At 43.6% G+C, this 25,604-nt stretch overlaps 1 protein-coding gene and 1 long non-coding RNA gene across 2 annotated transcripts in view; one reads left to right on the top strand and one right to left on the bottom strand.

The window, feature by feature from the left end:
- Positions 1-14,155, bottom strand: part of LOC120402864 (transmembrane protein 151B-like) — a 34,301-nt gene extending 20,146 nt beyond the window's left edge. The window contains exon 1 of the mRNA XM_039533316.1: positions 13,771-14,155. Coding sequence (XP_039389250.1) covers positions 13,771-14,064 — 294 coding nt within the window. The 5' untranslated portion in view covers positions 14,065-14,155. The remainder of the gene's footprint in view (positions 1-13,770) is intronic.
- A 484-nt stretch (positions 14,156-14,639) lies between these two features.
- Positions 14,640-24,594, top strand: LOC120402865. Its single transcript, XR_005597333.1, has 3 exons — positions 14,640-14,773; positions 21,322-21,477; positions 23,878-24,594. It is a non-coding gene; the product is annotated as an uncharacterized LOC120402865 (long non-coding RNA).
- The last annotated feature ends 1,010 nt before the right edge of the window (positions 24,595-25,604 follow it).

Raw genomic sequence — 25,604 nt, 5'->3', positions numbered from 1 at the left:
TTTGTTATTGGGTATATGTTAAAAATGCACTGTTTGCTCTTCTGGGATGGAATTCCAATCAAAGTGAAATCTTTGTTCAATAACTCTCCTTTTAAAAGCTGTGGTGTCAAATGCTGCTCAGAAATGTTCTTTCCTTTGATCTAAAAAAAAAAAGTCTTCACACACTCCGTGCCTTTGTAGTGTCAGAAACCTAGAGGTATTTATTTCTGCAGAAGATTTAATCCTTATCACTCCCATCTGCTTCTTGTGCTCCTGAATCTCTTTTGGTTTTAAATCTCTGCAGCTTCTGTTTTCCTCTCATTAAATCAAGTTATCAGTCTGATTGTTTAGAGAGCGAAGGCCATGCAAAATGGAGGGGGGCAAATTCTCTCCTCAGTAATAGCCTGAAACAAGAGGGCAGGTTATAGTACCCAGCAGAGAGAGGCAGAGCTCTTCTGCTGATTGGTCCGAGTGGCAGGCTCTAGGACCTTCCATAAATGCACAAAGCTGTTCTACTGACTCACACTGGCCACCATCCCAGATGGGCCCTATTGACTTCAACCTATTTTATAAAAACATTTGAGCCTCCCTCTGAAGAAGAGGGAACCAGAGGCAGGGACAGAAGGAGCCTCCAACCCTGAAAACAGTCAAGTTAATGGGCAAGCTCTTGCGGGGTGCTTGTTTGTTTTTCAAATTAGAAGTAAAGGAAAACCCAGGAGAGAAGTAAATTTGGATCTTAGCCAGTGTATGTAATATATTAAGAACAGGTGGGAATGCCCCCTACTTCAACACCAATGCCATGAAGAAAATAATTTGGCCCAAAATCCATTTTTGAGTTTAAGGCATTCAGATTCTACAGTAGCGAGGGCCAAAAAATTAGGTAGCTGTCTAAGCAGAGGATCCTGATCAATAAGGTGACCGTGATTTTTCAGAATTTTATAAAAGGCCCACTTCTGTGGCAACTTTTTACATGGTCACAAAACATGAATGCACAGAAAAGTACCACCTTTTAAAATGTGTGCTGCTGCTGCTGCATTCTGACTCAGCAGCAACACAACTTGTATATTTCTAGGAGGAAGACTTTTTCCAGTAATTTTGTATTCCAAATGAGTTCATCATCCAGTGCTGAACAACTGTTAAAGCTACTCTTTTACTCAAAGTAGATGCTGATAGTGACGACACTCACTTAAATTTTCAGTCCAAATTCTGCTCATCAGACTCATCATTCCACGGGACTGTTTGTTATCTCTGATAAGGACAGAGCAAGTTTTATTATTTATATAGCACTGTGTCTTGAACATAGATTTTGCATTAAAAGAGATTTGATTGATGAAATGAAAAAACAAACAAACAGGAAATGTAAGATGATCTGAAAGAAATTCCTGAGACACCAGGATGTTATATGAAAAATGAGGACTGTACCAGTTAAACTGGGATGCATGGTCTCTACACCTGCCGGTGTCATGCATATCTGTTCAGGACTATCACTATAGCTTTCAAAGGAAGTAAAATTGGCTTGTGGGTTTCACAGGGGTGTGGAAAATACAACTGCAAGGCTCTGTGCCTCACCTTACCATCAATTCACTATCCTTAGACCAGTCATTTGACCTCTTGTGCCTCAATTTACCTAGACACTTAGAATAAAATAATAATAATAATAATCATAATAATCCCTTTCTACATCATGGGGATCCTGTAGGACTTAATTTGTGAATATAAAGCTTGGTGAAATCCTCAAAAGTAGTATTCTGTGGGACTGATCCACACCCCACTGAAGTCAATGTTAGTATGTGTATTCATTTCAGTGAGCTTTGGCTCAGGCCCTATAAGAATAATTGTTCTGTTTTCACATAGTTTTTATTCACACCTCTTCAGTTATTTCCTCTTTTTAACTGGACAGTTTTCAATTTTTACCCTATGTGATGACTCTCTGGTTAGACTCCACACGCACCTGTCTTGTGAATCCATGTAACAGCTTCCTCACAGTAATAACCTGTTTGTGGCAGCTAATGCTACTGTAAGGAAACTTCTATCACTGAAGTGTCTACAAGGGTCAGGCATCAGCTGTGGTAGCTTCCTCACAGTGCTAGCAGTGTGTGATCCTCACAGTAGTGTTTGGCCATTGTTACAGCATCAGTAATGCTGCCACAGAAAAGTGGGGTTTAAGGAGTACGTTTCCTTGCATCCACACCTTGTCAAATGTAGCAAGGACCCTGGCAGTGTGGTAATTATAACAGTGCCCCCGTTAATACCAGCTAGAATCTCTGCAGAGAATCTCTTGGAGAAAAGAGAACTGAAAGGTAAATATTGCCTCCCAAAGGAAGGTCACACAGACAAGTTCTGCCAAAGATTCTGACAGCATAGCACTTAGAGGACTTCAGCTGAGGCACATCCACGTAGCAGTTTAATTTTATCCAGTGTGTCCGAGCCAGGAGTCTTGGGTTTTGTTGTCACTGACTCATTGTGTCCTCAATTAATCTTGCTGTGACTGAATATACCCATCCATAAAATAGAACACACACCACCTGCCTCAAAGGGACATTGAGAATTCATGTTTGTGAAGTGATTTAAAATCACCATATTAAAGGCACCCGGAAAATGCAAATCATCAGCCTGGGAGCTGGCTATGAAGAGAAGGCCAGGCAGCTTGGGAGCAGTCATATCCTGCAATGGGGTCAGTTACAAACTTGTGGTAGCTATGGGACTCCAACCCACACCCCCAAAGCCACAGGACCTTGTGGTGGGGCCAGCAGACTGTTATAAACCATCTTTCTTTGGTGTTGAAATCCCAGTAGGGTAATAGGGTCCACTCTATTGTACACCTTGAGCATGGAGGTAGGATGTCATTCTCCCCCTCCTAGGACACACCTACTGTTACCCCGCTGTCTCATTTCATCCAAAGAACAGTCCTCTGGAGGTTTGCTTCCTGCACCTGGTACTTGTACTTCTGACCAGCCATTCAACCTCTTGCCAATTGGAAGGGTTTCTTCTCCTCTCTTTTGAGCTATTGGTGGGATCTCAGTGCTTCCACCAGTTTGTTGGGGATACACCAGTTCCTAGGGTGGCTGGTGGCGGGTTCCACATGGTCAGGGGCAAGTGCTGTAGGTGCACCAAGCATTAGGCTTTTCCAGCTCTAACCCCTAGAACACTGATGGCTTTGGTAACAGAGGATTTCTTTACTAGAGCTGCTGGAAATAGGCTGCAGATTACCTAGGCACCATTGCTTTAAGTTACAGCACAAAAGAGATGGTACTCTACAGGTCCTAATGCAGCCCCTAGGTGCAGTCCAGTGGTGTCAAAGTGGGGCTTCTCATGCCAGGAATAATCACCCCAGCCCTCCCCTTTCCTGCAGACAATCACACACTGGCCTGCACATCCTCCAGTCAGAGTCCAGTCCCCTTGTTCAGCACCTGTGGTCTCATTCAGGCCACTCCACATAGCTGCCCCAATCTGCAGGCTCTTTCTGGCTGGCCACAAGCTGTAGATACCACTAGTCCCTTTGCCTGCAACTGGCTGCTTCCCAGCTTGGTTCTCAGCCCTTCAGTCCCAGTTCCCAGGCTGCTTCCAGCCCACTGCTCTAGCTCCCATGCAGCCTCTGCTCCCTCCTCTCTGAACTCAGATGTCACTTCCCTTTCCTGTGCTTTAGAGATTATGGAGCCCTCAGAGGGCTGGAAGTTGAATTGGGGATTAACATAGTGCTCTGTAATGAGCCAGCAGGTATTATATTAGTACTCAGAACCACAACATTGTTGTGAGTTAGGTTGCTCTGCACATAACATACCTAATCGAAAAATCACAAAAGCAAAGGAATAAAATGTTAAGGCACCTAACAGGACACCCCCTCTACTCCTCCTCCCAGACATCCACGCACCAACGGAACCACCACCATACACCACAGACAACATGTCACAACCTTAACACTGCCCCAGTAGAGATGCCAGCCTTCCAGCACTCCCTTCCCCAAACCCATCACCAGCTTTCTGCCAGCCCTCACCCTGTACTATGTTCTGCATGTTTCTGGAACACCAGACTCTCTCATGTTTGGGGAACGGAGGGCTGGGATCCCTACTGGAGTGGAGTGAAGGTTGTGATGTATGTTGTCTGTGGTGTATAGTGATTGTTCCAATGGTGGGGTGTTGTATCTCTGGGTGGAAGAGGAGGAGTAGAAGGTGTGTACTGTTGGCTACCTTCACTTTTCATTTCCGTGCTTTTGTGGTTTTATGTTAGGTATGTTATGTACAGAACAACCTTGACTGATGCACAAAAGTGTGTATTAATTTCCCAGGGATATTGAGATTTAAAGTAGCCATTGCTCAATTACATAGTACCCAGACGACTTGGTGACTCCAGAACTGGATGACCACTGTGACAGAGCTCCTGGTCCAAGATGAACCAACAGCTACTGCTTGATAGAAGGTCCTGGTCATCATAAACTACCAGCTAACTCGGCTCATGGCCATGTAAACCAACAGTTTTAATATAAAACCACATTTTTCTTTTTAAATTAATAACATAATTACATAACCCAGAGACCTCACTGAACTGAAAAGTGAAGGTGAAAAGTGAAGGTACCCATCTTGGACCAGGAGCTCTGTCACAGTGGTCATCCAGTTCTGGAGTCACCAAGTCATCTGGGTACTATTTTTAAATTTACTTTCTACAGATTGACAGGTTTCAGAGTGGTAGCTGTGTTAATCTGTATCAGCAAAAACAATGAGGAGTCCTTGCGGCACCTTAGAGACTAACAACATTTATTTGGGCATAAGCTTTGGTGGGCTAAAACCCACTTCATCAGATGCATGGAGTGAAAAATACAGAGGCAGGTATAAATACATAGCACATGTATCTTTCCATCTTTTCATGTGCTGTGTATTTATACCTGCCTCTGTATTTTTCACTCCATGCATCTGATGAAGTGGGTTCTAGTCCACAAAAGCTTATGCCCAAATAAATGTGTTAGTCTCTAAGGTGCCACAAGGACTCCTCGTTTTTTCTACAGGTTGTAATTTTTAAGCTCGAAGGGCTCAGCACACTCTTTTGTGGACCAATTTTTCATTTATTAGAATTTGGAAACTAATTAACTGATTTTCTTGAAACTTCTAAGAAACTTCAAGTTTTCCTCAGAGATTATGTACATAAAATTTGGGGAAGATGCACTGGCTTGTTCATAAAAAGCAAAGTGCTTGAATTCCTTATTTAAGTGAACACAATGTTAGCTATGGCACTGCAACTGTGTTGTCATAATGACTCAACAAACCTTTCAATGGTTATTGTTTCAATTGTCGTCTAACATTTGTCAGTGTTAATGTGCTACAATATACTAGAAACTCACCTAAAGACTCGTGCTACTCACTAGATGCTACTTCAGAGCTTCTCAGTCTTTTTGCCTCCATTTTTTGCAACATCTCCTGATGAGATTAAAAAAAAAACGTAGCTACCATCTTTTGCAAAGAGGCAGAAGGAGATGGCAAGAAAAGCAATATCAGGCACAGATACAGAGTCTCAAATTGTACTGGCTGGAAGGATTAAAATAAGGAAACGATTGATACACTCTTATTCAGGGGACCCAAGGTGGGTCCCTTGCACTGAGGTAAGCAAAGGCAGCATGCTCTGCTCCCAGGGAAAAGATGTACCTTACACCACTTTCTAGCAAAAACTTCCACTGGCTTGAGAAGCAGCCTTTGTGAGCATCAGAGGGAGACTGGTCCAACTGTTCTCTGCCAGAGAAAGGTTAGCCACAGTATGAGGCCCCTGATGAAGCAGGGGAAAGTAAAGAGAAAAACAAGTAGCATTCATGGGGTTTCAAGCACGGAGAGAGCTTTCTCCATCTGAAGTGGTGGGAGAAGAGGGGTTAGCAGGGCATAATATTGTCTTCACTTTTATTTATTGTGATTCCATTTCTCCTTCAGGGATATATTCCAAGATCACTCATGAGTGGGGAAAACCAGGCCTTCCACAAGGGTCGTATTGATGTTGCATTGTTGGATATGGCCCAGTAAGAAAATTTACTGCTCCTTTGAGTATCCAATAAGTAGCAGTTATTCCTATCCATTGTCACACAGTGGTTACAATCAATTTGATTCAGTCCTATACCATTTAAATTCATGAGCCCGATCTTCAGCTGGTTTAAACTGGCCTAGATCCATTGAAGTCAATGTAGCTACTCCATTTACACCAGCTGAAGATTTGACCACATGTATTTAAGGACTTACCTTATATGTTTCTTTGAGTCTTAGGCTATGTCTACACTTAAAATGCAACAGCTACACAGCTGCAGCACTGTAATGCTTCAGTGTAGACAATTACTACAGTGACAGGAGGGGTTCTCCATCACTGTAGGTAATCCACCTCCCTGATGGGTGGTAGCTAATTCTTCCATCAACCTAGTGCTGTCTACACCAGGGATTAGGTTAGCTACACTACGCTGCTCTGGGGTGTGGATTTTTTCACACTCCTGAGAGATGTTGCTATGCCAATGTAACTTTTCCGTGTACACCAGCCCTTATTTTGTACTTTATATTTTAATGCTTGGAACAATGTGGAGAGTCAATTAGAAAGGCACAATGAACTTTAGTCCTAAAAAAACCAGACACATGAAGCAATGAAGATTGTTTATTACATTAATGAGGTTTTCAGGGGCTAGTGCAATTTTGATCATGTAGTTCCATCAGATGGTGTCTCATGTTTTTTTCTTCTGAGTGGTATCCATAGCAGAGCATTATTGAAAGGAAATCCAAACTGATAGAATTTCATAGGTACTAAAAAACACACTGCTAGGAGGAAGCCCACACTGCTAGAGTCCTGTGGCAGGACACTACTGTTAAAATGCACATGTTGCTGGAGTTATAGCTGCCATTTGAAGCTCAGACACAGGCAAGTGCAGTTTCTTGGTTGTTTTTTTTTCACTATCATAAACTTTTGGTGAGGAGGACAGAGTCCAGAGCCAACCCCAGAACACAGAGCATAGACACATGATTAGAAAACAAAGCAGGACAAAAATACAGGACATAAGAAAAGTTAAAAAAAAACAAAAAACCAGAAACTCTGAGAGAGGATGTGAAAAGACACAATGGCAAAGCTAGGACTAGCTGTTGACAGGATATGCAGTGCAAATATTCCATTGAACTACAAGAACTGTAAAGAAGGGTGTTCCATTTTCCTGCATTGCTGCTACGGTTGGCACTTTGAACTGCATTTACAGTGAGGTTATCCGTATCAATAAAGCAAGTTTATTCCTTGCATTATGTTTGCTTGGGGAATAGAGGTGGGGAGGGGAAGGGATCTTTCCTCTTCCGTCCTGATTCAAAAGCATTTGGATGAGTGAGGTGATTGGGCCAGCAGGTGGCAAATACACTTCAGTGTCAGAAAATGTAGAATTAGTATATGATTGTCAAGGTTCCTACCTCACTCTGAACTCTAGGGTACAGACGTGGGGTCCCGCATGAAAGCCCCTTAAGCATATTTCTACCAGCTTAGGTTAAAACCTGATACTCTGCCACCACCAAGAGCTTTAACAAGAAACAGGGAAAGGACCACTTGGAGTTCCTCTTCCCGCAAAATATCCCCCAAAGCTCTTACACCCCCTTTCCTGGATAGGCTTGAGAAATATCCCCCCAAGTCCCTACACCCCTTTCCCTGAGAAGACTTGGTAATCCCCTCACCAATTAGTCCTGGTGAACACAGATCCAAACCCTTGGATCTTAGGACACAGATAACCTGAAGCATATTCTCACCGGTAACTACACACCGCACCATAGTAACTCTAACTCAGGAACCAATCCATGCAACAAACCTCGATGCCAACTCTGCCCACATATCTACACCAGCGACACCATCACAGGACCTAACCAGATCAGCCACAACATCACCAGTTCATTCACCTGCACGTCCACCAATGTAATATACACCATCATATGCCAGCAATGCCCCTCTGCTATGTACATCGACCAAACTGGACAGTCCCTACATAAAAGGATTAATGGACACAAGTCAGATATCAGGAATGGCAATATACAAAAACCTGTAGGAGAAAACTTCAACCTCTCTGGACACACAATAGCAGATTTAAAGGTAGCCATCCTGCAGCAAAAAAACTTCAGGATCAGACTTCAAAGAGAAACTGCTGAGCTCCAGTTCATCTGCAAATTTGACACCATCAACTCAGAATTAAACAAAGACTGTGAATGGCTTGCCAACTACAAAAGCAGTTTCTCCTCCCTTGGTGTTCACAACTCAACTGCTAGAAGAGGGCCTCATCCTCCCTGATTGAACTAACCTGGGAATGGTTGGGTCATTACACCAATTGAATCTATTTCCCTATGTTAAGTTCTCCTCACACTTTCTATGGGCCATCTTAATTATCATTTCAAAAAGTTTTTTTCCTCCTGCTAACGATAGCTCATCTCAATTGATTAGACTCTGCCTGTTGGTATGCATACTTCCACCTTTTCATGTTCTCTGTATGTATAAATATCCCCTGTCTGTGTGTTCCATTCTATGCATCCGAAGAAGTGAGCTGTAGCTCACGAAAGCTCATGCTTAAATAAATTTGTTAGTCTTTAAGGTGCCACAAGTACTCCTGGTTTTTTTGAACTAACCTCGTTATCTCCAGCCTGATTCTTGCTTGTGTATATATATACTTGCCTGTGGAAATTTCCACTACATGCATCCGACAAGTGGGTATTCACCCATGAAAGCTCATGCTCCAATACGTCTGTTAGTCTATAAGGTGCCACAGGACTCTTTGCTGCTTGTGCTAATATGGGACAGTCTTCTGGCAAAGCAATCAGGTAAGGGAATTGGAGAGGTGGAAATCTCAGCCTAGTCTGTAGCAGCTGTGTTTATATAAATAAAACAAAAATGAACCAGTTACTAGGACACGTTAGCAAAGGGATAGAATATGAAACAAAGGGTGATGCTGTTGCTGTATGACGCTCTGGTGAGGCCCCTGCTAGTATCGTGGATGTTACTTTGGTAGATCTTGCCAGTGGGATTCAGAAGGGGCCAAGGAGGGAATGGTGCTTCTCTGGCATCATCACCCCCTGCCCCTGATCTGGGAACCCCCAAAAGCTCCTCTGCCAGAACTCTGTGGGGATGGCGCTTTTTGGAATTTTGGAGGGGGCAAAGATGAGAGACACCAACTGCTGTCTGCAAGATTGTTACCTACTGACCCTTGTGATACCTGATTGGGAGCAGCACGAATCTTCCCCCCTCCCTCAGCATTGTTTCTACTGAGCAGAGAAAGGAGAGAATGTAGCACAGCTCCTTCCTTTAAGTTTAGAAGGAGGAGGACAAGAGGGGAGCATGGAGGAAATGTCCCTCTGTGGGACTAAGGGGGTTCCCATCCCTGCATATTCTGGAGATCTACAGTGTTGGGGGGGCTGTACTCCCAGTTTACTCTACATGGCCCATAAACCTTTCTCCAAAAGGGAAGATTTGATGAAAATGCCATGAATTTCCTGGGCCTCTTGTCACCTTCCCTTGATTATGATTCAGTCCATAAACAGGGTACAAATTTAGAACATGAGAATATTAGGTCTAAATCTAAGTCATAAAGAAAGGTAAAGGGAGTTGATCCAATTCGTAGCATTTCCAAGGCTGTGAAATGGGATTATTAACATTAACACTATACGTGACTGAAAATTTAGGGCATTCAACCTAAAATTTATTAAATGACATAAATTAGGATACACAAGGGACTATGATAAGACAGGGAGAGAGTGGGCAAATAAATATTATAAGTGCATTTGAGATGCCTAGATTTATGTCAGAGAGGGGGGTATGGTGAAAAATCAGGATGCTGTGATTAAAATAAACCCCAAAATGGAAAATGTTGTATGGCCTTTTATGTGTGTGAGAGAAAAGAGTCACACAACATGCTGGCTGCTCTAGAGTGAGACAGAAGCTCACACATAAGCAATATTTTAAAAAGTTGCAATACCGTATTTTTAAAGGTAGCAATACTAAATGGTGCTGTCATGACCATAAATGGCACTCTTTGATGTTATAAGAAATAAGCTCTCCATGTACCTGCACTGGCACCAGGAGATGAATGAGATGACCTAAGCGGTCTCTTATCTGTAATGTTACAATCATGTCACACAGCCTTGAGTCTGTGGATTTCAGTAATGTCTGCTCATGGCTTCTTGTAGTTTTCTCTGTCACCTGGAGAGCTTAACTGATTACATTGTATCACACTCAATTAAAGTTTTTTAATACAAAGGACAAGTTAAAAGCAGCAATGGACAAGCACTATTTAAATCTGCAGGAATGGATGAGACAAATATTTCAAAATGCCAGTTACCTGCTGGTATCCTGATTCCTTGGCAATTATTTAGCTGTGGAAGGTTATAGATAACTTTTTATTCATGAAGTTTAACAGGCTAAAATAAAACTTCCAATTAAGCTTTTAAAATTAAGGTATTTAAGGCCAAATCCTGAACTGGTGTAAATTGGCATTGCTACTTTGAAATCAATGGAAATACATTGATTTGCACCAGGTATGGGTCTGGATCTCACAGTAATTTCCAATCTGGGAAACCTGGCCAGCCAGCAGTTAAAACATAACAATGGAGGAGGGTAGGTTAGAGCAGGAAAGGCAGTCAAGGAAGAAGAAGGAAAATATTTCTGGAGAATCCATGTAGCTATGGAAACACTTGCTGAAATATCTGGAAAATCATTTCTCCTTCCCTACCAAAACCTTTGTTAATGAGTCTGTGTTTCTTTTGCAACAGCTGATGGCATTACTAAACAATGCAGAGCGCCAACTCTAGGTCTTGCTTTAATTGTCAATACCATGCAGGTAAACCACAGAATATTGGTCTTAAGTCCTAGGGCTTGTTTCTACACTCATTGAAGTCAATGGTGAAGATCCACTGACTTAAATAATGCAGGATCAGGGTCACAGTAGGTAACTGAGAACACATTATTCTTCAAAGGGTCTGTTTTAAATGGTAATTGTTTAGACTCAGCTGTTTCAAACATCTATTGCTAGCTTGGGAACTTACCAGTTTTGTTTTGTCTTTTCAATTAAAAGCTTTTCTAGTCCCCGTTAAGATTTTCTTCCATGATTTATAAAGAAACCAGAACATACAAATTGTGTGAATAATAGATAAGCACCCATGTTATACCAGACACTTAAGAGGCTGTGGGGGACCTAAGAACATTACACAGAAACTGTCTGTGCAGGCAGAAGGGGGAGGAAAGGACTCATTACATAAGGCTAAAATAATGAGACAAGGAGTTAGTGTAAACTTAAACACAGAATGTTTGTATTGGACCAGAGGAAAAATTTAAGAGTGGGGATCATTTAAGCATGATGTAAGTGTGGAGATCAAGTACTCTCATCTTCAGAAATGTCCAGTAAGAGTCTAGACATTTTTGTGGTGGGATTAATACAGTGAAAACCCTCTCTGGTTCAGGAGCACAGACTGGCTAAATCAAGAATTCCTTCCCAGCTCTACCCAGTTATTGACCTCCTATTAGGCTGTAATTACATTGGGGAGTTCTAGTGATATCAGCAATTGTAGAATGATAATAGTTGAAGTTTACAGTTGTGAACTATGCCTCAAGTTTAAAAGTGACTCACTATGGGGATAAAATACTTGAAGTCACTGACTGATGACATTATTGTCCTGTAGTAACTTTTTCAACCTAAGCTGAAAGGTCAGTTTTATACTCTTTAGAAATGTTTGTTTTTTTTTGTTGGCGATGGTTTACTCTAAATATACCTGAACTTAATGTAGGGTTTGCTGAGGCTGCTTTATTTAAACTTACAAGATCATGTGGCCCTCTGAATCAGAGACAGAGCCTCAGCTATCCTGAATAAAAGTGGAAATGTTCCTTGATTGATAGTGTATGCCTCTCATATTAATTTCCTTTGGGGAGGAGGTAGCACTTAAATTTGTTAACTTCATACTACTTTAAAACTTCCTCTCCCTCCTATAATTCATGTCCCATAATGGGGATGACAAGTGTATGAAACTGCAGCAGAGCAAAGAAGTATACACCAAATGCTGCACTAAGTGTGACAAAAAAGCTTAACTATCTCTTTGCTCTAAATGTATTCTAACATAGGATGATGCTCTGGTGCTTATATTTACAATCATTGAGTCATGTGACTGTCTCAGCCAATGGGTTATGGGTCAATATGTTTTATGTCAAGCTTCAAATAGACAACACAAGTTGATTAGAGGTGATCATCCTGGAGGGCAATAGTACAAAGCTATTTTAAGTCACCTGAGGCCTCAGCCAATTGGATTGTTGCTTGGAAATTGAAAAGGGTGTGGGGGGAAAGTATGTTTTTGTAGGCCAAATCCTGAAATCCTTACTTAGGCAAAATTCCTATTGAACTCGGTGAGTTTTGCCATAATAAGAACTTCAGGATTTGGTTCTATATTATATTGCTAGATATTTAAACACAAAGCTTAAATGTTTCTATTTGAAACTTCCTGGTTTGCATTCCAAATACCCAGTACATTATATTGCATCACTGTAATGTTATAACAATAATCATGTGAGAGTGTAGTATGGGTTTTGATATTGTTTGATCTTTAGGAGTTTTTTAGAACTCATATTTTTAGTACTTGCCTAAAGGTGCGGTGTATTGTAATTGTGTAGAGGCCAATTAAAAATGCAAATGTTAGTGGTTAGGGTCAGCAGGCATTAAGAAACATAGATTATTAGGGGTGGAAGGGACCTCAGGAGATCATCTAGTCGAACCCCCTGCTCAAAGCAGGACCAATCCCCAAATGGCCCCCTCAAGGATTGAACTCTCAACCCGGGGTTTAGCAGGCCACTGCTCAAACCACTGAACTATCCCTTCCCTACCAGTACACCAGTGCTTGTTCTGCAGGGTATCCATGTTTCAGAGAGATCACAGCAAGAGACATTGAAACGTCTGGAGACAGTTTCATGATTCTGTCTGGAGACAGTGATTTGTTTAGGACAGTCTATAAATCTGCAGCAGCCAATGGTTAGGGGAAAAAAAAGAAACTGTAATGTCAGCCAGACAACCACAGAGCTATTCTTGTGACTCCCTTACAGGAGAAGCTGGGCGAGACTCCAATCCCTTCTCGGGACCTGGTGCTTGGGTCTGCAAAGGAGCACTGGGTGATCCTGCCTTGTCTTTTGGGGCGGGTGGTGGGGAAAGCACTGCCCCTTACTCAGCTCTCTCGTCCTGCAGGGTGTGGTGGAGGGTAAATCCGATGCTGTCATGGGGAGAACCCCAGCACCGTGGAGAGCTCCCGGAGCCTGCTGGGGGCATGGGAGGATATTCTCTACTGTGTAGGGTGGGATTAAATCTCCCTGCACCGGCTTGTCCACTGATACCGGCTGACTGGTTACTGCCTCAGTAAAGGGGCTGCAAGAAGCCAAGCGAGGCTGCATTACAATCACTTATTTTTTCTCTCCTTTGCATTACAAACCACATACAGGTCCCCAAATGCCCGTAAGCAGCGACAGCTCCTTCCGTTCGCTCCCTGAGACTGTTTTTCTTGCATCGAAATCCCCCCCCCTATTGCCGCTCGCCGTTTCATTTGTTTAATCCAATTCGGACGAAGAAACACCAAACCCCGCAAGTGATCGAGCCCTGCCCGCAGTCCGGGTTTTCCCGCCGAGTTCAGGAACCAAGACCAATTACCGATCACTTTTCCCTCGGGTTTGCATACACTACATACGTGTGTCTCCAGCCGCCCAGCTGGGGCTGTCACACACACGCATATATATCCACACAGCTACACCAATGATACCCCCACCCCAGCCCCCGGCACGGAAACGCCCTGGGTTGCTCACCTCCTCTCGAACATCTGCAGGTGCTGCTGTTCTTCCCCCTGGGCTGCTCGAAGTTGTTTCAGCAGCTGGTTCTGTTTCCACCTCCGAAGACATTCTTTGCCATTCCTGTCTCCCAGCCCCCCTCACCTCAAATAAACCCGGGGGCCGCAGGGTTTCCAAGTTCCTCCTCCCAGCAGGACAGTCGGATTTTACCAGTAAGGAAGCCCTGGGACGGCAGGTTTCTCCCCATCGCCAAAGCAGAGTCCTGCTCCTGCAGAATCCACACGATTCAGAGCCGGGTCCCCACACACGCATCAGCCGCCACAATCCGAATGAAGAGGGAGGGGAGGGGGAGTGTGTGTGTGTGTGTGTGTGTGTGTAAGTCACTCGCACTCCCTTGGCGTTGCAAGCACGGTCACTTTATCAGCCAAAGCCAGAAGCCGCATTTAGGGAAGTGCCTCCCAGCAACCTGCGTGAGAAGTCCGCCTGGCAATCCAGTACAGCCGCGGATTGTTAACCGGAGGGATCAAAAGCCAGGACAACGCAGGCCGCTCTCGGAGCTGGGGAGGTTGCTTTGCAGGCAGCCAGGGTCTCCTTTCCCTTCGGGGGGTGCAGCCTCCCCGCCTGCGCTCCCTGTCAGTGCATCGCCTCAGCGCGTGCAGCCCCGGAGTCTGCAGCGGAGCTAGTCCCCGCCAACTTCGGAGCGTCCTTTCCCAAGCCCACCCTTGGCTTCCTTGAGACTGGCCGTCCCGTTCCTCCTCGGGCCGCTGGCCGGCCAGCAGGAGGGGTGTCGCGCTTGGGCAGCCTCCCTGGTTTTAAAAACAACCTTCTGCATGTGTCGCCACCTGGATAAACAAGCCACAGCTCCTGTTTGCCGGGAGTACAGTGCGCGGGAATCTTCCCCGCGCCCAGAAATCCCAGTGTCCTGCTAGCGTCTCTGTGCACGGGGCCAGCCAGCCGCCAGTGACCCGGGAATATCCTGGGCCGCCTTGGTCCGAGCACAGCACAGCTCCAGCCTGTTTGGGTGAGTTGTTCCCTCCTGCCGCGAGGCTCTCAGCGCCGCGCGAGGGATTTGCTGTTTGGAGCGGTATTAACACGCCCCACGAAAGATCCCATGCCTAACTCTGGGATCACACACCTGCGCCCCCTACAATAACCAGCCCAGCCCTGGGCTTGTTCTCCGCCTTCTCCCCACGGCGGTGGCCTTGATTGTTCTACTGCACGAGCGCTTTCATTCAGCTGCACCACACTCCGGCGCCCATCACCTCTGCCTCCTTTCACCTGACATGCGAGCCTGCAAGGAAAGGCCCCTAGGCTCGCTTCTGCCTCCTCCCTTCCCCCACCACACACCTCACTGCTTCCTTAGCCTCTCTTGTTCGCATTAGTTTCCAACAGATCCCTGGTCCCCCATTCCCCTCCATACAACTGCAGCCTCCTGCAAACTGGCTGCCCCTGTCCATATTTCTTCCTGTTCCCTGCAGCCGGAGCTCAGGGCGTTCACTCCGTACAGTACTTCCCTCAGTCTGACCAGGGATGTCATGCTGCATCCCTGCATGTTTGCTATATGTTTCATTAGGCTCCGCGCCTGTGAGACTCATCTCCTGGGATCCCTTTCTCCCTTTGTGCCCTGGAGGTGTATATATTTTTTAAATGCCTTTTAAAGTCTCACAAGCAGGCAAGTGAGCAAACATAAAGCATCTCTATTGGCTTTAGTATCCCCACACCCAGTCCCGCCATATAATGTTACTTTTTTGAAGCTGGCTCCCTTTCTGATAAACTCCAGTCCAGTTTAAAGAAGTTGGGTCCATCAGGTTGTGTACCAGGGCCAGGAGAGTTCTGGAGCAGAGAGGGATGCTTGGTGGGTGAGTTCACTTGCACAACTGAAAGCAGTGAGTGGTGCTGGGATTTCCTAGAAGAGTTAGTCTGAATGACCTAAATGGGTTAAGGGTACTTGTTCATTCAGTGTGGGTCAAGCACTAGCTGTACACTCCTTGCATATCTAACAGGAGTCTGCTAGAAGGGCAAGTGTGAGGCACAGAACTGCTCCAGCTAACTCTGGAGACCGGGCTATGGAGTGTTGGTTCTGGAAAGGACCTCGAGAGGTCATCTAGTCCAGTCTGCTGCACTCAAGGCAGGACTAAGTATTATCTAGATCAGTGGTTCTTAACCTGGGGTGCGAGATGCCCTTTCTCCGGTGTGAGACATGCCAGATTTTTTTAGAAGGTAAATCATCAAAAACACAAATTAAGCACAGGCATGTAAGTACAACTACTTTTTCATCAAAGCTATGTATTTATTAACATTATAAATTTTTTAATGATTACTGCGTTAAATTTTAACTGCAAAATTAAAATAAATATATAATTCTCTCTTTTTCATTCTATAGTTTTGATATATCTAGGTTTAAATAACTGACCTACTTCAATGATTTTTATAAGGGGTGTGAGAACATATTTTTGAGAACCAAAGGCTGCAGTAAAGGTTAAGAACCACTGATTTAGACCATCCCTGACAGGTGTTTGTCCAACCTGCTTTTAAAAATCCCCAATGATGGAGATTCTAGAATCTCCCTAGGCAATTTATTCTAGTGCTTAACCACTCTGACAGTTAGGAAGTTTTTCCTAATGTCCAACCTAACCGCCTTGCTGCAATTTAAGCCCATTTGCTTCTTGTCATATCCTCAGAGGTTAAGAAGAATAATCTCCCTCCTTGTAACAACCTTTTATGTACTTGAAAATTATCATGTCCCCTCTCAGTCTTCTCTTCTCCAGACTAAACAAATCCATTTTTTTCAATCTTCCCTCATAGGTCATGTTTTCTAGACCTTTAATCATTTTTGTTGCTCTTCTCTGGACTTTCTCCAATTTGTCCACATCTTTCCTGAAATGTGGCACCCAGGACTGGACACAATACTCCAGTTGAGGCCTAATCAGCGTGGAGTAAAGTGGAAGAATTACTTCTCGTGTCTTGCTTACAACACTCCTGCTAATACATCCCAGAATGATGTTTGCTTTTTTTGCAACAATGTTACACTGTTGACTCATATTTAGCTTATGCTCCACTATGACCCCCAGATCCCTTACCGCAGTACTCCTTCCTAGGCAGTCATTTTCCATTTTGTATGTGTGCAACTGATTGTTTCTTCCTAAGTGGAGTACTTTGCATTTGTCCTTATTGAATTTCATCCAATTTACTTCAGAGCATTTCTCCAGTTTGTCCAGATCATTTTAAATTTTAATCCTTGTGATGTTGTAATGCTTTATAGAAATATGCGTATGAATGTAAATATGGCATAACTGGAATATGTTTTATGCTAGATATGCCATGTAACATATCTTTGCAAAGTTTATGTTCTTCTGCATGTATTCATCCTATTCGTATGCATGTTTCATTTTTATATCTGAAGTTATGAGCGTCGGCTCTATGCTTGTATTTAAAGTGTTTGCTGTAGAAAGCACCTAATGCAGATTTGATCAACATAGTATGAAGGGGTTATTAAAGTAAATGGAAGTACCTGGCGAACAATGGACCTTGATAGACACCAATCCACATCTGAGCTTTCCTGGGAACATCCCTGTAGAGAACTAAGTCATGCATAGACATGTGACTTGCCCATGTGACTCTAAGACTCCATCTTGTAGCAGGGATTCTAGACGGGGGAGGGAGGGGTTTCCACCCCAAGAGAGAAACTATATGAAGTCCTGGGAGACCCCCTCGATTTTGTCTTCAGCTGGCTCAAGAGGTAGCCTCTCCACCCACAAAGGGTACCTGAAAGAAACTGGAACAAAGGACAGTAACTACAGGGGTATGAGTGATTGCTGGACCCAGACTAGAAGACTAGTCTGTAAAAGAAGCTTACTGGAACATCTCTGAGGGTGAGATTTCATCTGTAATCACATTCTTACTGTATTAATTCACTTTGTTCTGTCTGTTATTACATGGAACCACTTAAATCCTACTTTTTGTATTTAATGAAATAATTTTCCTTATTAATTAACCCAGAGTATGTATTAATACCTGGGGGTCCGGGGGCAAACAGCTGTGCATATCTATCAGTGTTATAGAGGGTGAACAATTTATGAGTTTACCCAGTATAAGCTTTATACAGGGTAAAACAGATTTATTTGGGGTTTGGACCCCATTGGGAGTTGGGTATCTGAGTGCTGGAGACAGGAGCACTTCTTAAGCTGTTTTCAGTTAAGCCTACAGCTTTTGGGGGACGTAGTTCAGACCTGGGTCTGTGTTTGTAGCAGGCTAGTGTGTCTGGCTCAAACCAGGCAGGGCACTGAAGTCCCAAGCTGGCAGGGAAAACAGGCTCAGAGATAGTCTAAGCACATCAGGTGGCAGTACCAAAGGGATTTCTGTGATTCAACCCATCACAATCCTATCCTCCAAAGCACTTGCAACCCCTCCCAGCTTGGTATCGTCCACAAACTTTGTAAGTGTACTCTCTATGCCATTATCTAAATCATCGATGAAGATATTGAACAGAAGCAGTCCCAGAACCAATTCCTATGGGACCCAACTCGTTATGTCCTTCCAGCATGACTGTGAAGTAGCTCCATCTAGGTTGTATTTCCCTAGTTTGTTTATGAGAAGGTCATGGGAGACAGTATCAAAAGCTTTACTAAAGTCAAGATATACCACATCTACCACTTCCCCCCATCCACAAGGCTTGTTACCCTGTCAAAGAAAGTTATCAGGTTGGTTTGACATGATTTGTTCTTGACAAATCCATGCTGATTGTTAGTTATCACCTCATTATCTTCTAGGTGTTTGCAAATTGATTTCTTAATTATTTGCTCCATTATCTTTCCGGGTACAGAACCGAAGAAGACTGGTCTGTAATTCCCCGGGTTGTCCTTATTTCGCTTTTTATAGATGGGCACTATATTTGCTCTTTTCCAGTCTTCTGGACTGTCTCCCGTCTTCCATGACTTTTCAAAGATAATTGCTAATGGCTCAGATATCTCCTCAGTCAGCTCCTTGAGTATTCTAGGCTGCATTTCATCAGTCCCTGGTGATTTGAAGACTTGTTCTTTCTCTATTTTAGACTCTGATCCTACCTCATTTTCACTGGCATTCACTATGTTAGATGTCCAATCGCCACCAACCTTCTTGATGAAAACCAAAATAAAGAAGCATTAAGCACCTCTGCCATTTCCACACTTTCTGTTTTTGTCTTTTCCCCCCTCATTGAGTAACGGGCCTACTCTGTCCTTGGTCTTCCTCTTGCTTTGAATGTATTTGTAGAATATTTTCTTGTACACTTTATGTCCCTAGCTAATTTGATCTTGTTTTATGCCTTGGCCTTTCTAATTTTGTCCCTACATACTTGTGTTATTTGTTTCTATTCATCCTTTGTAATTTGATCGAGTTTTCACTTTTTGTAGAACTCTTTTTTGAGTTTTAGATCATTGAAGATCTCCTGGTTAAGCCACGGTGGTCTCTTGCCAGACTTCCTATCTTTCCTACGCAGTGGGATAATTTGCTCTTGTGCCCTTAATAATGTCTCTTTGAAAAACTGCCAACTGTCTTCAATTGTTTTTCCCTTTAGACTTGCTTCCCATGGGATTTTACCTACCAACTCCCTGAGTTTGCTAATGTCTACTTTCTGGAAATCCATTGTCTTTATTGTGCTGTTCTCCCTCCTACCATTCCTTAGAATCATGAACTCTACCATTTCATGATCACTTTCACCCAAGTTGCCTTCCGCTTTCAAATTCTCAACCAGTTCCTCCCTATTTGTCAAAATCAAATCTAGAACCCCCCAGTAGCTTTCTCCACCTTCTGAAATAAAAAAATGTCTCCAATTCATTCCAAGAACTTGTTGGGTAATCTGTGCCCCGCTGTGTTATTTTCCCAACAGATGTCTGGGTAGTTGAAGTCCCGCATCATCACCAAGTCCTGTGCTTTGGATGATTTTGTTAGTTGTTTAAAAAAAGCCTCATCCACCTCTTCTTCCTGGTTTGGTGGTCTCTAGTAGACCCCTACCATGACATCACCCTTGGTTTTTACCCCTTTTATTCTTAATCAGACTTTCAACAAGTCTGTCTCTTATTTCTATCTCAACATCAGTCCAAGTGTGTACATTTTTAATATATAAGGCAATACCTCCGCCCTTTTTTCTTTTCCTGTCCTTCCTGAGCAAGCTGTGCCCTTCTATACCAATCTTCCAGTCATGCGTATTATCCCACCAAGATGGGGAGGTCCACCTGGTTTCAGGTCTGATCAAAGCCCAGGGAAGTCAGGGGAAGGACTCTTCTTGAGGTCTATGGACTTTGGATCAGAGCTGCAGTGTACACACCCCTGACATACTTGAAAGGCATCAGCCCAGGTGGGCCAAGCGGCATAGGGGAGAGCTACCTCTGAGTTGAAAGCTGTCAGACTGGAAGGAAAAACAAGGACCTGGCTGAATTCTGAATATACGATATATATTCCCCCAACTTACTGAATATTCATTCACCTGTACTAAGCAAGAACCTACCCAATGAGGGTTGGGGCAGCCTTGGACAGTGGTATGAAGCATAGTAATTTGCTTTCATTTCCATAGATTCTCTCATATAGTTTTGCATGTTGAATAAACTTTGATTTGCTTAAATTAACCTGGCGGTTTCTAGGATTATTGCTGCCAGCTGACCACAAGGGCTGGTAACTGAAGGGATCGGGTGCAAAAGAAGTAGAGATTCTGCACCTAAGCCCAGGGTTCTTGGTCTGAGGCACAGACGTGGGCATCCTGGCATACTGTCAGTGCTCTGGCTGCAGTTGAAGCAAAGTATAGAAAAAGTCGAAAGACAAGAGAAGAACTGAGATTGGGGAGGAGGGGTGGAAGGAATGGCTGTTACTGTCCCTGATAATTAAGCTTCAGAAAGTGGTCACATCACACTTATTTCTTCAGTCTTGCTAGCTGCAAACTCAGTCCATCAGTTTGTTATCAAGGTTGTCTTCACAACCAGAAGGGACAGAAAAAAACCCCCAAAGCTTAAATTCTAGAGAAGACAGCAAAATCCATGCAAAGAAGCTCATTCTGCAATTCCATAAATCAGAGGATCAGTGTCACTGGCGCTATCTGCCTGAAGGGGCTATTTTTTCCCTTTATAAGCCTTTCTCTCTATTTTATCACACATTAAATATGCATAATTATGTATATAGTGCCAAAGTATGATAAGTGCTTTACAGGCAGATACACAAAACTCACATGCCCTACCCTAACGTTTGCCCCCTCTATCTGGGCTTGATGCCTAGACTCTTTCTCTTTATAAGGCTAGCATAACAAGGAACAAAATGCATTCTCAGTGACACCTCCTCTCTGGAGAGAAATAAGAAGTGGGTGCAGTCAGTATCTGCTGCTACTGTAAGGTCAGAATCAACCACTCAAGAGTGGGAACACAGAGCATGTGTTAATTAAAGTTTTGATGACCCTTCCTCCAAGATTAGCCAGAGGTTATTTCACAATTTAGTAGGTAGCATGTTGTTCTATACTTTAGTTAGAGAATTTTGGGGCTAAATTTGCAGAGCTATATCACTGTCTTAAGTCGCTTTGAGCATGCATGTTTGTTTTCTGCCTTTCAGATGAGACAGAAACAGCGTTCCTGACCACTTATGATTATTAGAGATCCTCTTCTAGAACTTCATCAAAAGAGAGGTGTGAAAGCTTCTGTCCTGATCCAGTTCCAATTTGGATAATTAAATTATGACTACTTAATTTTTTCCCTCCTCGGAATACTGGTGAGAACTTGTTGTGCACTGCTAAACAGCTACCACTTTCTGCCCCAGAGGTAGCTGCATTTCAGTAGGGGGCAGAGTAATTTCTATATGTGTGGTCTGTAAATTAACATATGTATACAGGTATATCGGGATCATCCTGGATGAGAGGTGCTATTATTACAAGTAGATTACATCACATTGTTTTACAAGTGTTGCATTAGCAGTCACAGGAACTGTAGGGCCTGATCTGCAGCCTGTTAAAGTCAGTGAGAGTCTTTCCATTAACTTCAACAGGCTTTGGATCGGGGCCTTAGTGTAGGGATGAGTATCTGGTCTTAATTACATGTTAAAGCAATTACTTTGGGTGACAGTGGAGCCGCCTTTAACCTTTGTCTCTTTATCAGAGCATAACCCAAAACATGTCTCTTACTATATGCAAAGACAGTAAAATTGCTGCAATGCTAACACTTGGGCCCAGAGCCTCAAAGGCATTTTGGCACCTAACTCCTATTGAAATCAATGTGAGTTAGGCACCTACATACCTTAATGCAATATCTGTTAATCAAATTGTGGATATGTCCAAAGAAAATCTGTCTGGATGATTTACAACAGGGGTCGGCAACCTTTCAGAAGTGGTGTGCCGAGTCTTCGTTTATTCATTCTAATTTAAGTTTTCGCGTGCCAGTAATACATTTTAACATTTTTAGAAGGTCTCTTTCTATAAGTCTATAATATATAACTAAACTATTGTTGTCAAGTATCAGAGGGGTAGCCGTGTTAGTCTGGATCTGTAAAAAGCAACGAAGAGTCCTGTGGCACCTTATAGACTAACAGATGTATTGGAGCATAAGCTTTCGTGGGTGAATACCCACTTCGTCAGACGTGTAAAGTAAACAAGGTTTTTTAAATGTTTAAGAAGCTTCATTTAAAATTAAATTAAAAAGCAGAGGCCCCCGGACCAGTGGCCAGGACCCGGGCAGTGTGTGTGCCACTGAAAATCAGCTTGCGTGCTGCCTTCGGCACACGTGCCAGAGGTTGCCTACCCCTGATTTACAAAATGAACTTTGATATTCTTTTTGTAAGTAAAAAGCAGAAGGGGGGCATCAATAATTTATCAGAACTTGAATTGCATCCTCTATTGCTTTTACCTTGCTGCCTCTTTGGAGCAAAAGAGGACAAGTGCAATATTCCCTCTTAGTCTGTAAAGACTTCCTATTTTCTCATGGGTTGGCACTGGGAAAGGATGCATCCATTATGAGGGATTTTCTGATCTCAATATTAACCATTCTGAATATTGAGGAGCTGTATAGTTGAAGGGATTGGTAATGGAATATGATCATTGGGTTGGTTGTTGTCATATGATGACTTTTCAATGAACTATGTAAAATGTGCCGGGGGAAGGGGGAGGGGCATGGCTCAGTCCAGTTTCTGGTGGACAGGTGTGTCCTTATCACAAATACCACTAACTGGAACCCTGTTGGAAATCTCAGTAGAGAGGCTTGGGATTTAATAGCAAATGTGACAGGATGTATTCTCTGTGTGGGTCCCATGAGGCCCTGAGTGGCTGCGCTGGGGCTGCCCAGGTAGGACTAAAGCCCACAATTGTATTTTCCCTGTCCATTCTGGAGGGGTGTGGAATGCGCCTCTCTCCTCTCCCATCTCCTGGCAGCTGCATCTCCCACCTCTTCGACCTTCCCCTCTTTGCAGTTCATATCAACTCTACTTTCTCTTTTCTCCTTTCCATCCCTGTGCCTCCCTTCCCACCTCTACAAATGTCTATCTCACCTCATTTTTTTTCCTGCCACTTCTTCCTTGGTTCTTGTGACAACTACTCCAACTCTGGTCCCTCCTTCATCTCCTCTCCTCTGGCCCTTCCTTTCCAAAACTCATCCACACTCTTCCACTTCCTTCCCCTGCTTCTCTTGCTCTCTCTGGAATGCCCACCCCAACTACATCACTAAAAAGATCCCCACCAGCCATGACCTCTTCCTCTCTCGCTCCCTCCATCTTGCACTCACAGAAACTTGGATCACCCCTTTTGACACTGCCTCTGAGCTGCTCTCACTAAGAGCAGCCTCTCCTCACATACTCCCTGCCGTGAGTAATCTCCAGAGGCACAATGTAGTGGGGAAGGGATACTCCTCTCCTAGTCCTGCTGCTTCCAATCCCTCCCTGTTCCTACTCCTTCAGACTATAGGTCCTCTCCCCTCTTTCAAGGTGTGCTGCTCACACTGCTGGAAAGGGAGAACATACCCTACAACAGAGATGGAAAGTGAACTATTCTCTCAGCTCCAGAAAGGGTGACCAGATGTCCCGATTTTATAGGGACAGTCCTGGTATTTGGGGCTTTTTCTTATATAGGCGCCTATTACCTCCCACCCCTTTTCCTGATTTTTCATATTTTCTATCTGATCACTCTAGCTCCAGGCAGGATAGAGTTACACAGGTGAGCTCGAATGAGGAAAGTCACTGCCCATGTGATACCTGCTCTCTGCAAAGAGGACTTTGTTCTCCACAGATGCCAACACATCACATTCCATGAGCATTAGACTCACATGTAGTGAAACCAAGTTGAAACTTATGGACATAGGAGTGTGACAAACATGATGCTATGGAATCATGGAATATTCAAAGACTATTGTGTTAATGGTATAAATATTATATGTATCTTTACGAGCTGGCTAGTGATTGTATTCCTGGCTAAATGGATAAGATAAAGAATGTTTTCTGCTGGAACTAAAGATAACGGAGGGCTGGTAATTAATGCAAATTCCCCATACTGAAACAATGCAGGTAATAAGCTTTTTTTTTTTTTTTAAAGTTTTGTTTCCCTTGGGGAATTGCATGCAGACTGGTTTGACCTGGTTCAAAGGCCTTGTCAGACAAAAGACTTGAAATTGTATAAAAACTGCCCTGACCTGAGGGGAGGGTTATTCTCACTCCATCTAAGAACTGGCAAGCATGAGATTGTCTAGCAGAATCAGGCCCTGCAAAAGCACCTGAAGTATTTTAGATCTTTCAGGATGCTATGTGGAAGATGACTGACCACCTGATAAGCTAAGCATGCATATAAGGTGATTATTGTTTTGAAGATGTGTTTTTGTTGACATTCTTTTGTTCTGAATAAACACAAAACTGGCTGGTCACTGGATAACCCTGTCATTGCCTCTGAGAAAACAGGACTGTAGGTGCTCAACTGCAATCAGAGTTGCTGAGGCAATCATAGTGAATTGCAGGAGTCTCCAGTGTAAGGTCTCCATCTGTGGGGGGAGAGGACTGTAGGATTCTGTCCCGAGAAAGGGGATGGCTGGAGGCCTGAGACTAGAGTTGGGGGCCCATATGGAAACAAAGAGGGGGCATGGGGTTAGAGGTATAGTTAACTCAGGGGCTGTGACAAGGGAGCTGGGAAGAGCCAAAAGCACAACTAAATAACAAATAGAGTAGTCAAGCCAAAAGTCTCACCAGAGGAGCAGCCAAAGGGGTAGATGAACTGCCAGTGGCTCAAGACTTGGGTGACCAGACAGCAAGTGTGAAAAATTTGGACAGGAGTGAGGGGTAATAGGTGCCTATAGAAGAAAAAGCCCCCAAAATCAGGATTGTCCCTATAAAATCAGGACATCTGGTCACCCTACTCAAGACACTAAAAACAAGTGGACTTCAGCAGTTATGGGTGAATATTCATCCTGTTTTGCATCTCTGGGGAGGGATGCTGAATTGTGGTTCATACCAGGTGCTGTTTGGCCAAACACCATCCCAGACTAAACTCAAAAGGCCAAATCTACCTTTAGACCTCAGCAGAGTTACATCAGGGATGACCTGGGCCCAAGGTTTCTGATCCAGAAAGAGCAATCTGGACAATGCCATCCAGTAGCCAAGCTGATAGCTTGGAGTGTTCCTAAGATTGTGCCCCAGGGAAGAAAGCAGGGCAGTTGCTGCTGCTTTTATTTTCTCAAAGGCAACATGCCAGCCCTCAGAGTATCCGCTGCCAAACAGACTTCAGTTTTAAAATAGAATCTCCCTCAGTAATAAGATGAGACTAAAAGTTACTGCTTAATTTAACTATTAACACACATAGCAATCAAGGCTCTAACAAAATTATGGAGAGCAACATGCGGTCAGAAGGACTGTACTCTCTCTGGTGCTCCTCG

This window comes from Mauremys reevesii, linkage group 4 (assembly GCF_016161935.1).
Source record: "Mauremys reevesii isolate NIE-2019 linkage group 4, ASM1616193v1, whole genome shotgun sequence".
Taxonomy (NCBI): Eukaryota; Metazoa; Chordata; order Testudines; family Geoemydidae; genus Mauremys; species Mauremys reevesii.
Note: the sequence above shows the minus strand (reverse complement) of the source record. Positions and strands in the feature narration are given on the sequence as shown.